The following is a 14649-nucleotide window of genomic DNA, read 5'->3' as shown; positions in this document are numbered from 1 at the left end:
TACCTTAAGAGGCAGAGCATTGGCCAGTATGGAAATGGGGCTAAGCACTCCGAGGTGGAGGTCCTCTGTTGAACATGTGTCAGGTGTACTCATGTCTGCGCTGATGTTCATCAGTGGTGTTGGTGGTTTAAGGGGGAGCTGCAGTTTGTTGAATCGTGATAGTGCTTCCAGAAAACATAACCATGACACATTTTCTCCGTAGGAGCTTCTTAGAAACTACAGATGATCTCATATTGCACAAAAATACATTGGGATATGCATGCAATCTTGTCCAGACATAGTTTAACATGTAAGAGCCAAGCTTTGGTCTCTTGAAGGACTGTTCTTAGTACTGTACAGTGTGTATCCATAGAGGGTGGTTAAGACACCCCCATCTTGAGCCACTTGCACTGGACCCTTGCTGGTGTGGGACTGAACCCCGCCAAAACATCCCTCATTGTGCCTGCATTGTGCAATTAAAACCAAACAAGATCAAATCACTCTGTGGCACTTTTTAAACATTTGAATGACGTATTTAATGAAATTTGGATTGATAAAAATTTAATAGAAGTCACCCAACTTGAAACCAAACCCACAGGGACAGGGACCCTTTGATCACACACAACCGTCAGCTAACTGCCTTTCATGTTTAACCCCATCACTGCTCCCCTATCAAGGGTGTCACACAAGGACCTACATGTGCGCTGGGGCAGGTCACCTCTCCTGGGCCGAGCTGTCTCACAGTTTACCGCTCCCCCCCAGCCCCACTTCATCACCCTTTTATCCAGCACAGACAGGACACTCTATCTTAGTAAATATGCATTGTATGAATCTGCACTATACACTATTTTTATTTAAAACTACATCAGCCTAAATCACAATTTTTGCAAACAATGTCCATTCTTCCTTGTGTGGTCACTGTGTTTTCACACACACACATACACACATGCATCAATTTTTCTGCAAGTGTCTTAACACAGTACTAAAGCATTCCCCACTACTACCATCGTGCAGCTGCCAACAGCACCTCTAAACCAATATCAGCACCTCCACCTCCTCCCCCCCAGAACATTTTTCCATCGTCCTCATCTCAACAGCCCATGGCAACGACATAGCCGGCAGCTTACGACGGAGCAAAGTAGGGAAGAGGGAGGGAGGAATGGGGTAAGGGGGGGAATCAGGCCGTAGATCAGGGCAGGGAGGATGGCGGCGCGACCAGGGGGTGACAGGGGAATAACATCCCTTTCTCCTCAATCGACAGGGACCATAACTCCTGCCTCTCCAGGGACAGATTGAGAAAGGCAATAGCCCAAGGGGCTGTGAAGCACGGATGCTTAGGAGAATTGAAAGTTAAAAGAAAAACGCAGTTTGCCGAGCCACTGCCACTGATTCAGCCCACAGCACCGCTCTTCGCTCCTGGAGTTTTCTTATTTCTTGTAATTCTTTTTTTTTTTTTTTTTTTTTTTTTTTTTTAATAAGACAGCAGGAGAAAGGCCCAAGTGGCATCCTGTCCATATACATTATCAAACAATAAATCTCCAAGGGTTGTCGTGTAGTATTTTCCCCATTTTTGGAGAGTTCTCTGCACTTACTGAAGTTGGTGGAAGAATGTGCACATCTTTCTTTTTTAGTGACCTGAGGTCTTGGCCTCAGTTGGCCTACGATAAATTGTTTCTTGGCGGGAGAGGTTGATGAGATGAAAATTGTTTCTGTAGAGATTAACTTTCTTCTTTGACTTCTTTGCTTGCGATAAATTGTCACAATTGGCAAATAACACCCTGGCACTGTGTTTTCACAAAGGTAGCAATCGAGTCTGTGTAGACTGGAGATGCGTGTCACTGGGGGTGTGGTAATCCTGATGCAGGTGGGCTATGAATATTCCACTGACAAGAGTTACAATTTTACTTGTGCATTACCACCTTTGATCGTTAGTAGGCAAACTAAGCATTTTACATTCAATAGGATACAGTGTCTGACTTCATAAAGATTTAGAAGACTCGTTTTTAGTACAGTCAGCCCAGAGCTGTGAAGTTGTAACTAGAGGTCAGTTAATTTATCGGTTTGGCCGATTAATCTGCGTTGATAGGATGTTTCACAAACTATCGATATTGGTGGAACCTGCCTCCAATTGTGGCCAAGGGCTGCACAGCCTCCACCAGACTCGATGTACATCACCAGCCGCAGTTAATGAGAGGAGGGTTGCGTTAAGTGATCAGTGGGTGCAGCTCCAGAGAAAGCAGGTTCCTTCTGCTGTGCGACTGTGTCTGAGTGTATTTTCCTTCATTTCAACATGTATTTACAGAATTTTTTGGCTTAACCACGACAGCTGGTCTAGTGCTACGGTGCTATTAGCATTAGAGCTTAACTCCATGAGTCCAGGACTGTGTAAATGCCACCACTTGCGGTTACAAATAAAAAGCCCCCGCTTAAAATGAAGGCCCTTTAGTGTTGCACACAGTCCAGTCCTATACTAGATTTTTACTTAGCCTTGAGATATATCAGACCATTAATCAGCTATCATTATTATATTTGCCTCTAAAAATCCACTATCGGTCGTCCTGTAGTTGTAATTTGTTCTAAAGTGGAGGGTATAAGCAGTGGCACCCCAAAGGGGGGGCCAGGGGGGCCATGGCCACCCAGACACAATTGCTGCTCCCCTCACTGGCCCTCCCTGGCAAAAATAATTTGAGATCTACATCATCTGTCTTTAAGAGGCTGTGGCATGCGCAGGTCGTGATCGAAGATAGTTGTATCTTGTGAAACTAGACAACCTAAGGCATCCATTGGTAACAACCAGCTGTCATAGCTTGTCCGGAAGGGGCTAAATCACTGTCCTAAGTAGGCTGAATTTTGGCAAGGGACGAACTAGCGTGGCCTTTTTCAGAGAGGTCCCTTGGGCTCTCACCTCAAGATATCTGAATGAAAATGGGTTCTATGGGTACACACGAGTCTCCCCTAAATCTGAGAAAGCCCAGTTGGTCCCAGTAAATTGCTTGTTCCTTACAATCAATGTAGTCCTTCCAATGAAAGCTGTACATTTGTCCTTTTAAGTAAAAGGACAAGCAGCCTCTTTAAAGAACACTGAATCACCCTAACACATGTATGTAGACATTACATATTAAAACACAGTTGTTGTCATTCCTAAATGACTTTTGCTTTTGTGTGCCACCCCAAGATTTTCAGTAGCCCCACTGGGCCACCCCTATGAAAAATTTATGAAACTAGAAAAAGAAGAGTGGATATTAACATATATTTTTATATATTGAGTATTGTATGTCGTGGAGTGTTAGGGTGTGGGTGTGTCACTAGTGAGTTACAGTGCATGTAATGGTTTTATAATGGTATTAAATGGGAAATCACACGGTATAACTGCTATGTGATTGTACAGTAAATCCTGTGTCAGCAAGGAAATCACAGCTCCTCTCTCACTCTGTTTTATCTTGTTAGGTTCAAACCCTTCAGCACTCTCTTCTTACTCTGACTGTTGTCTCACTTTTCTCATTTCTCTCGCCTCCCAGCTGCAGTCTCTCTTTTCTGTCTCTTTCTTCCCCTTTCATTTCTCTTTCTCTGTCTCTCTTGCCTCCCCCTCTCTTCATCTTCTCCCACACTCTCTGTCACTCAGTCTACTCCTCCACAGCCACGTTCCCCTGTTCGGAGTGGGCCGTAGCAGCTTTTATAGCCTGATCAATTTTACAGTGGGTTATTGAATAGCTTTTAATGCCCTTCTTTACTCTCAGTTGCAACACGCAGAGTGTCTGCCGCTCCAGGGCTGCTGTGATGGCTCGCCAGAGAGAGTGAGCGAGAGAGACAATAAATTTTAATACATCGTCTCTGGAAAATTACACATGTTTAATCATTGATTTTTATTGGCTCATCATGATAACATTATCCCAGTGGAGAGGGTGGACAAAAGAGTGGCTCGTAAAAGAAAAGAGGTTGAATTAGTTATGGCATTTTAAAAAGTGGAGTGGACAAAATGAAATGTTGGCACAACCTACTTCCTTTATCCAGTATACAGCGTATTGATTGGTAGTGTAACTGTATGGACAATTTGATGCAGTAACCATTTAAAAAAGGGGAACCTTAAAATACAAGATTAAATGCCAAGTATGACTGTATGTTTCAGCAGCCAAGGAATTTAAAGGGGAAAGACTAATATAATTTATAATGATGCACTGATAAAATTATAATATGGTATGGTAGTATAGTAATAGTGTCATTTTTCGTAAGGGTTTTCAAACATGGTCTACTCTCCACTTGCCTTTTTGTATGGGAAAACATCATTGACATGGCATTCAGGCGACAGCAAAGACAGTGGAGTTAATTAGAGCCCTTTGTTTTGCTGTCAGCCTCTCTAAAACCTGGAGATGTTTCCCATAGTAAAATGCATTACCACCGAGTTTATGCAGTTTATTTTATTGCATACAACTACTAATTAAAATAGAATGCATTTCCACCAAGGCACTTGCTGTCTTGTTAGACACATCCTTTATCCTGAAGACGTTGTCTCCCTTCCTCTTCCTTTTCTTCTCCTCTCTTTTGCACTTTGTCTTTGTAGAACTAAAATATTTTCTGTATTTTTTATTACACATTTTAATTCCATGTATTGTTTAAAATATAATTATACAAAATTAAATTGCTAACTTTTAGTTGAAAAAAAAAGATTAAAGAAAGGAAATGCTTTTTTTGTTTGTTTTGTTTTTTGCTTTTTGGACAAAACTTTGCAAAAAGTTGTGGAAAATGACTACTAGTGTAACCGAGCTGCTATTGTATATCTTTAGTTTGGTCTGCTCCGCTCTTTGTGACATCCATCGTGATTTCACCTCAACAACTAGAGTGCAAGAAAGGTGAAAAATGAATGTGTGCGCACGGAGATTTATCGTCTGCATATAAAAAAAAATATCAGGATCATTAAGTCCAACTCTACTGCCATCAAGCTGATGAAAGCTGGCAAACACACAGACTTCATAATGCTTGGTGTGTGTGCCAGTGTGTGTGTGTGTGTGTGTGTGTGTGTGTGTAAGGAATGTGATAAGGTAGATTGACTTCTAATATAAATGGTAGAGGTGTCTAGTGACATCAGTATAGCAGTGCCCTTTGTGTCCCTGCCTGGCAACCTCATTCTCTGTGTGTGTGTGTGTCACAGAGGGTAAGAGAGAGATTGTTGTACTGAGTGTATGCGCATGTGTGCAAAAAATATTTAAATGTCTTTGTGTTTGAAAGATTGCAATGCAAAACATTCTTACAAATACTATATTAAAGCTTGTGCATGTGTGTTTTTGTGAAGGTCTGTAGGTGTGAGACAGTCAGCAAGGGTTAGTGAGGGAGCAAGTCAATGGACCTGCATACATGTGTGTGTGTATACACAAATTTCTCCATGAGCATCCTCTCTCTCTCTCTCTCTCTCTCTCTCTCTCTCTCTCTTACACACACCACACATAGAACACACACACATACACTGGGGCAGGTTAGCCCTCCTCCACACCGGCACCTGCTCCGTTGAAGGTGAAAGAAGTGCTCACTTGAGCTCATTGAAAAGTAGATGTGACAGTAAATTTTTCAGGCCCTTGTGAGATGGGAGATCTTGTTATAGCAGTCAGGATGGGGGTCAGGGCAGTGGCTGCTTGATGATTGAGGAAAAGAGAAGTAAATTCATTCTGCTTCGGGCACTTTGTCAAGTGCCAGTAGCTTACTGTTGAGAGCCACTCACCCATCACCGTGTTACGGCCCCAGAGGTCACCTCCACCGCCATAAATCTGCCTCGCCTGCTAAACCTACTGCCTTCCCCCGGCTGAGCACGAGCAGGGAGAGAGGCTGCAGCTGCTGCTGCTGCTGCTCCTCATAGTCACTCAAATGAAAAAAAAAAGGCAGAGGAGAGAATATAGATTCTCCTTTTGATGCTGCTGATAGTGTAAGAGCAGGACACTGGGCGTGCTGTGCCACGGGGGGATGTGTACGTTTGGACTAATGGTTGTGTTGTGTGTGTGTGAAGGATGGATGGATTGCATATATATTTATAGTGAGGGACATTTTTTGTGTTTTAAAATAGGGGCCTGCATATACCTTTTGTGACTGGGAGCCATACAGTGTGTTTATTGATTGAAAGGGGGTGTTTTTAAAGCTTTTTTTTTATGTTTTGTAAGTTGTTATGTAAGTTTTTGCAAGTATTTTTGACCCACCTTAAAAAATAATGATGGACGATATACACAAACATGATGGGGCAGGAAAATGTAACAATGGAAGGCTAATATTGCAATCTCAACACTTCCTGTAGTTGCTTTTCATGTCTTTTTGCCGACAGAGAAATAACTGAATTATATTCTCTATAGTAATATAGTAATTCCCCCATAACCTCACTCTTACCTGCACAGCATGCTCATCAGTCTACACAAAAATCCACAGAAGAGTGCAGAAAGAAAAGCAGAAAAAAAGGTATTGCAGGAGATTGAGGCGGATAAGTGACAAAAAGGGAGGAATGAAGACTAAGAGATGTGCAAATTAAATAAAGCAAATTATCCAACAGGAAAGAACAAGGAAATTCTGCACACCATCGGAGAGCTAAATTTTCTCTCACTCCACAGAACTAAGTAACGGATATAAGCACTTCCTCATCCCTACTGCCGTTTCTCTTTTGAATGCAGGGCAGTGGAAGAGTCAAACTTGGTACTTAGGCGACTCTTTTGGCTGGTTGTTACTCTTGTTATGATCATGTGATGATTGTTGGTGTTGATGATGAAGACGGTGTTGTTGATGTTGATATTGATGGTTGCTGTTGATGACCACTGTTGTCTCAGAATACTGTATTTGGTTGCCCTCACCTCTCCCTGATTGTAGAGTATTTATATTCTTTTGTGTTCTCTTGTGTTTTTTTTTATGTGTGTTTTTTACTTGTTGTGCAACTAATTGCCCTCTAGGGACAAAATAAAGTTGGAGTTGAAAGTGAAAGAACATTAACAAAATTAAGCAGGCAACAGTCAGTGTCTCTCCAACACTATAACCTGTTGCCTCTACCCAGCTGTCTATCATTGCCATTAGACATTGATAATTGCTTGAATTTAGGTTGTGAGGGTGGGTGAGCAAATTTTAACGACAGGACAATGTCTAATGCCAACATCAATTTGACGTGGAGTACTGACGATAGATAATGTTGATATTTCATTGCTTTTAAGTTGTGTTGTTAAGTTACTAGAATCCAACATCTTCCAGACTCATGCCAACATCATCGACATAAAATAATGACATTTAGTTGTATGGTACGGAGAACAAAAATCGTTGTTAACGTCCACAATACAGTATATCGTATTCCAACCAAAATTTAACCTCTGTCCGACGTAAGAGTCCAACATCTTTCTGACATCATATTGATGTCCGTTGCGAGCTGGGTACACAGTCTAGAATGCTTAAATATTATACAAAGAGTGGCACTGTCCTGCATCACACAGTTACGTCCAAGGGAATGACTGCCTTAAAGTATGGTACATTGAACTGTCTGCATTTGCAGTTTTGAAATATTACAATATTTTGTGGTAGCAGCAGCACTTTACACTGCAGCTGTGCTCATATACGTAGTCATTGTTAGCATGCGCACTTCTTAGAAAAAACAAAATGCTATAATACGCATGGAGCAGTAGGCCACAGTAGTGCTACACCTTTTTTTTAAAAGGTGCTGATTTCATTCTGGGTTGAAGCCTGCCAGCACTGGCTGATGCTTAGCCATTTATTTTTGATATGTAAGACCGGTGGTTTGAAGACTCCTTCAGCTATCTTTTTTAAAGTGTTTAGCAGTGCCAACATGCTCTCTAGACTTCATCAGAAGTTGCTCCAAGACACAAAGAAGGAAATACTTGACTTCTAATACTTACTGAGGATGGAAAATATGGGGCAAAAAGATCATTTATATCATAACTGTTAAGTCAAAAGCTAATCTTTCGGTTCATGAGAGCTTTTGGGGAAACTTTTGTCTGCAACATTAATATCCCAAAAGTTTAAGTGAAATTCCGTCACTTTTTAGAGTGTGGGTAGGACTCAGTTTCTGTTCTGAGCTGCATACTCTTTCATATGGTCATAACCAAACAGACACCAGCCATACACAAAACCAAAGGGGATCCTGTTCTGTCTTTCTAAATTGATAATTGGTATATCACAAAATTATTCATATCTTTTGCCATGTGCTAACATTTTTCTAGGATGGTGGTAGAGAACTAAAGTCAGAAGACGGAAAAAGGATCTGGTGGTGCGGGTGTCTGTGTGTTTATATGTGCGTTTAAGTGTGTTGTTTTTTGTACACATGCTTGTCCGCATGTGTACAGATTGCAAGTGATCACTTCTTTGTGAAGTGTGTCATCGTGCACCATAATTACACCTGCCCAAACTACGTGGGTGCATATGTACTCAACTATCCATGTGTATGTATGTGTGCACACATGCCTTTCAAGCTTGTAGAGTATGAGCACCAGCCTGCTTTCAATATAGCCTCTTATTAGGTGGTGATTATCCTGCCTGCATCTGGCTTCTTTCAGCCTTTGACTAGAAGTTGGAGAGGCCAGGGGCACCCGGGGAAGAAAGGAGTGAAAACTTCCTGAACCCAGCTTTCACCCCCCACCCCTCAACCTCTCAAGGAACCCCCTTATATTCACACTGGTGATTTTTTTTCTATAAACAACAGAAAATTCTGAATTGTGCAGAGAAAAGTGTCGGCTGTGCTCAGACTGTAAATGGTGTTGTAGACGCCACCTTCCTACCTGTATCGTGTGTCTGTCCTGAATTAACCCTGGAATTAATGATTGACGCTTATGAACTCCCAGTTTACAACTATCTCTCATTTGTACAACAAAAAAGTCTCTCACAAATTTAAAGATATTCTGTGCAGGATTTTCCAACAAAACATAGACTCATGCAGAAGTAATCCCTCTCAGTCATCACTTATGACTTACGAGAAGTGTGTGGTGGTGTATTTTTTGCAGAGACTTTGCCCTCTGTCCGTATTTTCTTTCTTGCTTCTTATTTTCTGTGTTTGGAACGTTTATACCGCCACCCTGCTCGGGGCTTTATAAAAAAAAAGGTAGCGTCCAGGTGCCAGACAGTAAGCAGCATGCAAAGATACAACGTTGAAAAAGCACAAATACAGCGAGGCAAAACATTAAATGAGATTGAATCTGGGGTTGGCTTTTTTGCTTTTGGCTTTTACGGTATATTGCGGGATTGCCTGCACAAGAATCTCAACATGTCGTGGCTGAGCTCTGGTGCTAACTCCATAAACAGTGCTAACAGCAGCAATAGTGCTGACAAAGCTAACACTATTAACCTGGAGGTAACCGGAGTTTGGGCACTATGTTGCTGCAAGACTGTGTCATAATATAGGGTGACCAGACGTCCCGAAATCCAAGCACTTGTCCCGAATCCCGAATCCTGCCCTAATTGTCCCGAAAATGACACTAGAGCAGAGTCTGGAGTAGTTATTCAATTTCAATCAATCAATTTTATTTATAAAACCCAATATCACAAATCACAATTTGCCTCACAGGGCTTTACAGCATATAACATCCCTCTGTCCTTTGGATCCTCACAGTGGATAAGGGAAAAACTCCCCAAAAAAAACCCTTTAACGGGGGAAAAATTGCCTGATAAAACAATAAAAACTGGTCATGGTGATTGAGTCATCCTGCAGCTCCTGCCTGCTGCACATTGGCTGCAGCAGTTCCTACCTGAATTATGGGTGTTGTAGTTTTTAAATTGTGTACAGCAGTGGCGATGAAGTAGTAGATGAAGAGAGCGCAAGCTGCAGCCGCGAGGACAGGGAAAGCGCAGGCAGCCACGAGAAGGAGTGATTTGCACGTAGCAGTGCAGCCTCTTGTTCTAACTGTTCAAAACTGTTCTACAAACTGATAGACCTGTAGCGAATGTACCAGGCGTCTTTTATTTTGTTAGCTTTTTTTAAGAAATGAGTTTAAAGGACAAGTGCACTTCCATTGATCACTTCCATTAAATAAAACGAGAAATTGGAAAAGAGGAGAAGAGAAGCTTGAAAAAAAATTGTTAAAATTAAATTAGGGAACTGATCACAGATGTATTGTCTCTGTGTGCTTTTGCATCTATTGTTGCTTTAATTTGCAGCTATGCTTTTAATGAAGCTGACATGTCATGACAGTTATGCCATATTTTGTGTTTCGTCTTGCTAGTTAACAGTTTATGTACTTGTCATTGTAGATTCTTATGGTTGCAAAATGCTGTGGAATTGTGTTGGTCCAATTTTAGAGACTAGATGACATAACAATACAGTAGCATTTCAGTAGCTATCTTACACAGTGGCTGCGTATGTGTGAGATCATTGCATTTAATTGGCAACCACAAGGTAGTAGCTGCATGCAGCATGCTGAAATCTCTGACTGTATTGAGGTGAAGACATAAACCCACAGCTTCTCTGAAAATTTTTTTTGTTTTTGTTTTTTGCACACAAAAAATTTCTTTGGCTAGATGCCAAATACACAGTCTGTAAGCACTAAGTTTGGTACTTATCCTTAGCCTTCCTCTTCATCACAGACACATGTATGCTCACAATTTCCTGTTCCCCTACTCCTACTACTACTAAACGGACATAACACCAGTGGAATATGTAGATTGCAATATCATGATCCAAAAATACTGTGTGAAGCAGAAAAGGGACAAAGAAAATAAGAAGACTAAACAGAGGAAAAAGAAGACAAAATAGATAGTAGACAGGGAGAAAACAGTATGGCAGGATCCCGAGGGCCTGGCCGGGGGCTTTGTAAGAGCCCATACATCAGCTGTCACCCGATGGGCTTCCAAAGAGCCACAACAGAGAAACACAATAGACTGGACAGATGGTCCCAAACAAACTGCAGTGGGTTTGATGCTATTAAAAGCTGTTTACCTCATGCCAGACGCCAGCAAGTGTAGTGGATGCATTGTGTGATCATTTCTGAATGACTGAATATGTGTGTGTCTGTGTGAGTGCGAGTGTGTGGGGGTGTTTGACTACCAGCTTCTGGTGTTTCAACAAAACCCTCTGGTGTGTTTTTAGCCACCAAATGACCATTCGTAGCTTGAGTGAGATGAGTGTGTGTGTGTGTGTGTGTGTGTGTGTGTGTGTGCAGTTTTTTCATAATTAAGATACAATCAAAGACAACACGTGAACAGTTTAATGATTGATTCGCACAAAGTGGACGCCAGCCAGCTCCGTAGGCCATGACGAACTTCTGGCTTATAACCAATAACCGGACAAATATAAAACATACCCCCCCCCCACTGCACCCTTCTTTCTCTGTTGCTCCCTCCCTCCCTTCCTCCCATCCTCTCCCCTTCATCTGCTCTCCTAAAGAGCGACTCTGACACCTCAGAATGATGAACTCCTTCAATGCGCTGACCTTTCTCCCTCGGACTAGTCACCCGCCCTCCTGCCCTCTCCCATGTAGATGAGACAGAGACAGATGAAGATATTTTGCAATGTGTGTGCATGTGAGGGTGTCAGTGGGGATGGTGGGTGGGGGGGTGTCGTGCGGTGACACAGTGAAATTAGTTTTGGTGTTGGTGGATGGCGACCGACCCACCTTCAGATCAGCAGTCAACCAGGGAGATTAATCCAGACACAGGAGGCCTGTTGGAGAGCAGTCATGACAGGCCCTGAACGAGAGGAGAGAGACGGGCAGGTAGACAGACAGATGGGGCGGATGGTTTCATGACAATGATATACCTACTGAGATTGTGTCCATATATCTATCTGTGTAACTTGCAGGTTTAACATACAGATTGTTGGACTGCTGGGGACATGAATAATGTAAAGACCAAGTTTCTTCACCAGGAGATGTAAAAATAGGCCAAATTTAGCATAGTTCAAGATCTCTTAATCATTAACCAATTTATGAGGTCTTGTGTTGCTTTCCTGGTTGGAAAAATAATCAACCCGATCAATGCTTTTGCAAATGGGACCAGATCAGGACATCCTACAGTCACCAGTTAGATTACTTCTAAGGCCTTGTTTACACACATACTGATACAAAAAAGATTTTTATTTATCCCGAATTAAAAAAATTCCGGGTTTACGCGTTCAGTTTTGAAAACGATATCCCTGTTTACACAAAAATGGCAGCTTTTTGCTGCAATTAGCATGCCAGGCCAGTAGGTGGTGATACACCATATGTAAAACACCATAGAAGAACGTTCTGCGCATGCACAGTGATTTGTTTTCCTCTTGGCGCTAGTGATAAAAACAATGATAAACTACATTTTAGCCTTATGTAGCATAGTTAGCTGCTATTCACTTATTAATATTGGGCACAGCAGACGTCTTTGTGCACCGATGTAGCGGTGACGTTGATGCAGCAGTGCGAAGTTCATTTGTAAGCTCGTAAGTAGTCCCAAAAGTGTAAACAAAATGTAAACAACCCGGCATATATCCGCCATTGTTGTTGTGGTTCCCGGGCGCAATGTCATCATTTTCCAAAATTTCTGTCTATCCTTTTACACGTGTCCATTGAAACGGATATTTCTAAAAACTTTCACTTTGGAAGCCGTTTTTTTTGTCGAGAAAACGTGTAAATGATAGGCGCAAACGCATAGATAAATACCCGTTTTCAGAAATATACGGAACCATATAAACAGGCCCTAAGTCACTGTTCATAATTAAAATGCATGTTACTGTATAAACAAATTTACCTAGAACCATAGCCCTTCAAACATGAGAAACTAGCTGAAGCAAGGTGGGAGGACTAACAATACATACACATACTTATTTTGATGTGTGGAATTATTAACATAATTAGAGATTGTTTTTCAAGATTGCAAATAAATGATTTTAGAGGAGAAATCTATATTTTACTCAATGTTCCAGTGATAGAAAATATACCTTAAACTAGCCTTTCCCTCCCCCACTGTCTGGAAATTAACATTCAACATTGTAGCGATAGGTGTGGTCCATGTCTAGGTGATCATTTAGAAATTACCTGAGTATTAGCAATTTTTGTTGGCTCTCATCCAAGTACTTGTGTGTTTGGGGGTGCACAGCACATGCAAATGACTCAACGACATTGAGCTTTTGCTGAATGTTGCTCTTGGATGGTGCCTGAATCATTATCCAGTACAAATAGGCCTATGAAATAGAAAAATTACACCCACAATGTTGTGTTAGGATTTTTCAGGGGAAATATTTGAGTTGTAAAATAAGCATGCAATTCTGTCATGTCTCATTAACTTCAAATATGTAAATAATGGTCTTTTATATGTTGTTATTCATTGAAAGCTGACTTTACGATAGCCCTGCTCACTTACTCACTCCAAGCACGTGTCCTTGCGTATGGGCATGTGTATTGTGTTACTTTGCAGTGGAGATGAATACTGTTGGCGGACCTAACTGTATGTGTGTGTGCGTCTGTCTTCAGGTCAGCTGTCCATGCCGTGTGCTCCAGAGAGAGTAGAAAATCCCTCGAGTCAAACCTCCAAAGGCACTCATCTGCATAGAAAGGTAACTGACTCCTTGCACACACAGTCACACAGCAGGATATATCAGTCACTTTAGTGGGACTTTGAGCTTTGGGTAACAGGGCAGTTCAGGGGGTCAACAGCGGCATTTGACCTTTGACCCGAGGACAAAAACAGACTGAAGTCAGGGGCTGAGCGATTAGTGTGTTGGGATTAACACATTCAACAGCAGCATGTCTGTTAGTCTTCTCACTGAGTTCGTACTGATCCATTTAATTTAATTCAGTTATTTTGCATTTTCTTCTTTTAATGCTGTAGTAAATAAATAAAAAACATGGTAAAGATTTGTTCCAATAAAAAAATGTAGCCTTATAAAAATATAGCCTTATATAATTAATGAAAACATATGTAGTCTTAGACCTCTTAAAACTTTATTATTAATTAAATTAAAATAAAATGTGTTTCCCACTCGTGCATTTTAGTCATCTTTAGTCCATTTCATTTAAATTTTATGTTTTAAAATAATATAAATAGAGTTCAAATGATAAAGTTAGTGAATTAATCACTTTTTTAAATTACAATTAACATCAGATAACTTTTTTCTTTTCCTAAACTGCCCTAAACTGGTGTGCTTTTTTAAAATTACCAGATCTCTATGACAAAACTTGCAGAGGTCCCTCTGTCTGTGTCTCTCTCTCTCACACACACACACACACACACACACACACACACACACACACACACACACACGCTGACCCTCACACACGCTCACCACTGCTTGAGTGGGGAGCACTGAAATAAATTGAAGCCTCCAACTCCCTGATCACTCTCTGCATGTCCCCGTCCCCCTGGTGGCCAACATTAGAACCGCATCACACATCACCACATAGCTCCCTTTACAAGTTACATTAACTGGTGCTTCATTAAAGTCTTTCCCTTCCTGAATAATAGCAAATCAGATATTACTGAAATACGTGCTCTGTCAAATAAAAGAGCTCTTTATATGAATTACATTTGCTTTGAGAAAATGTAGTCTTTGCCTTTGTTAATCTAGACAAGAGTTAACGGAGGATCCTTTATGCTTTAGATTTCGTACCCTGTGGGGTTAAGTTTCTTGATCAAGGGCAAGTGGTTATCACTTTACCTTCTGAGGTACTTAAAGTTGATCTATTGATTCATAGCTGGCCACACTTTCTTTTCTTAAAACCTTTCAGTCTAGCTTTTTAAATGAAGTAT

General features: G+C 41.2%; 1 protein-coding gene across 1 annotated transcript in view; it reads left to right on the top strand.

Annotated features, from left to right (window-relative positions):
- The window catches only part of LOC117253723 (adhesion G protein-coupled receptor D2), a 111553-nt gene that overhangs the window by 70741 nt on the left and 26163 nt on the right, over positions 1 to 14649 (top strand). Inside the window, exon 24 of the mRNA XM_033621364.2 lies at positions 13374 to 13456. Within this exon, the coding sequence (XP_033477255.1) occupies positions 13374 to 13456 (83 nt within the window). The remainder of the gene's footprint in view (positions 1 to 13373; positions 13457 to 14649) is intronic.

Source organism: Epinephelus lanceolatus, chromosome 6 (assembly GCF_041903045.1).
Source record: "Epinephelus lanceolatus isolate andai-2023 chromosome 6, ASM4190304v1, whole genome shotgun sequence".
NCBI classification, from domain to species: domain Eukaryota; kingdom Metazoa; phylum Chordata; class Actinopteri; order Perciformes; family Serranidae; genus Epinephelus; species Epinephelus lanceolatus.
The sequence above is the reverse complement of the archived record's forward strand: the minus strand, read 5'-3'. Positions and strand labels throughout refer to the sequence as shown.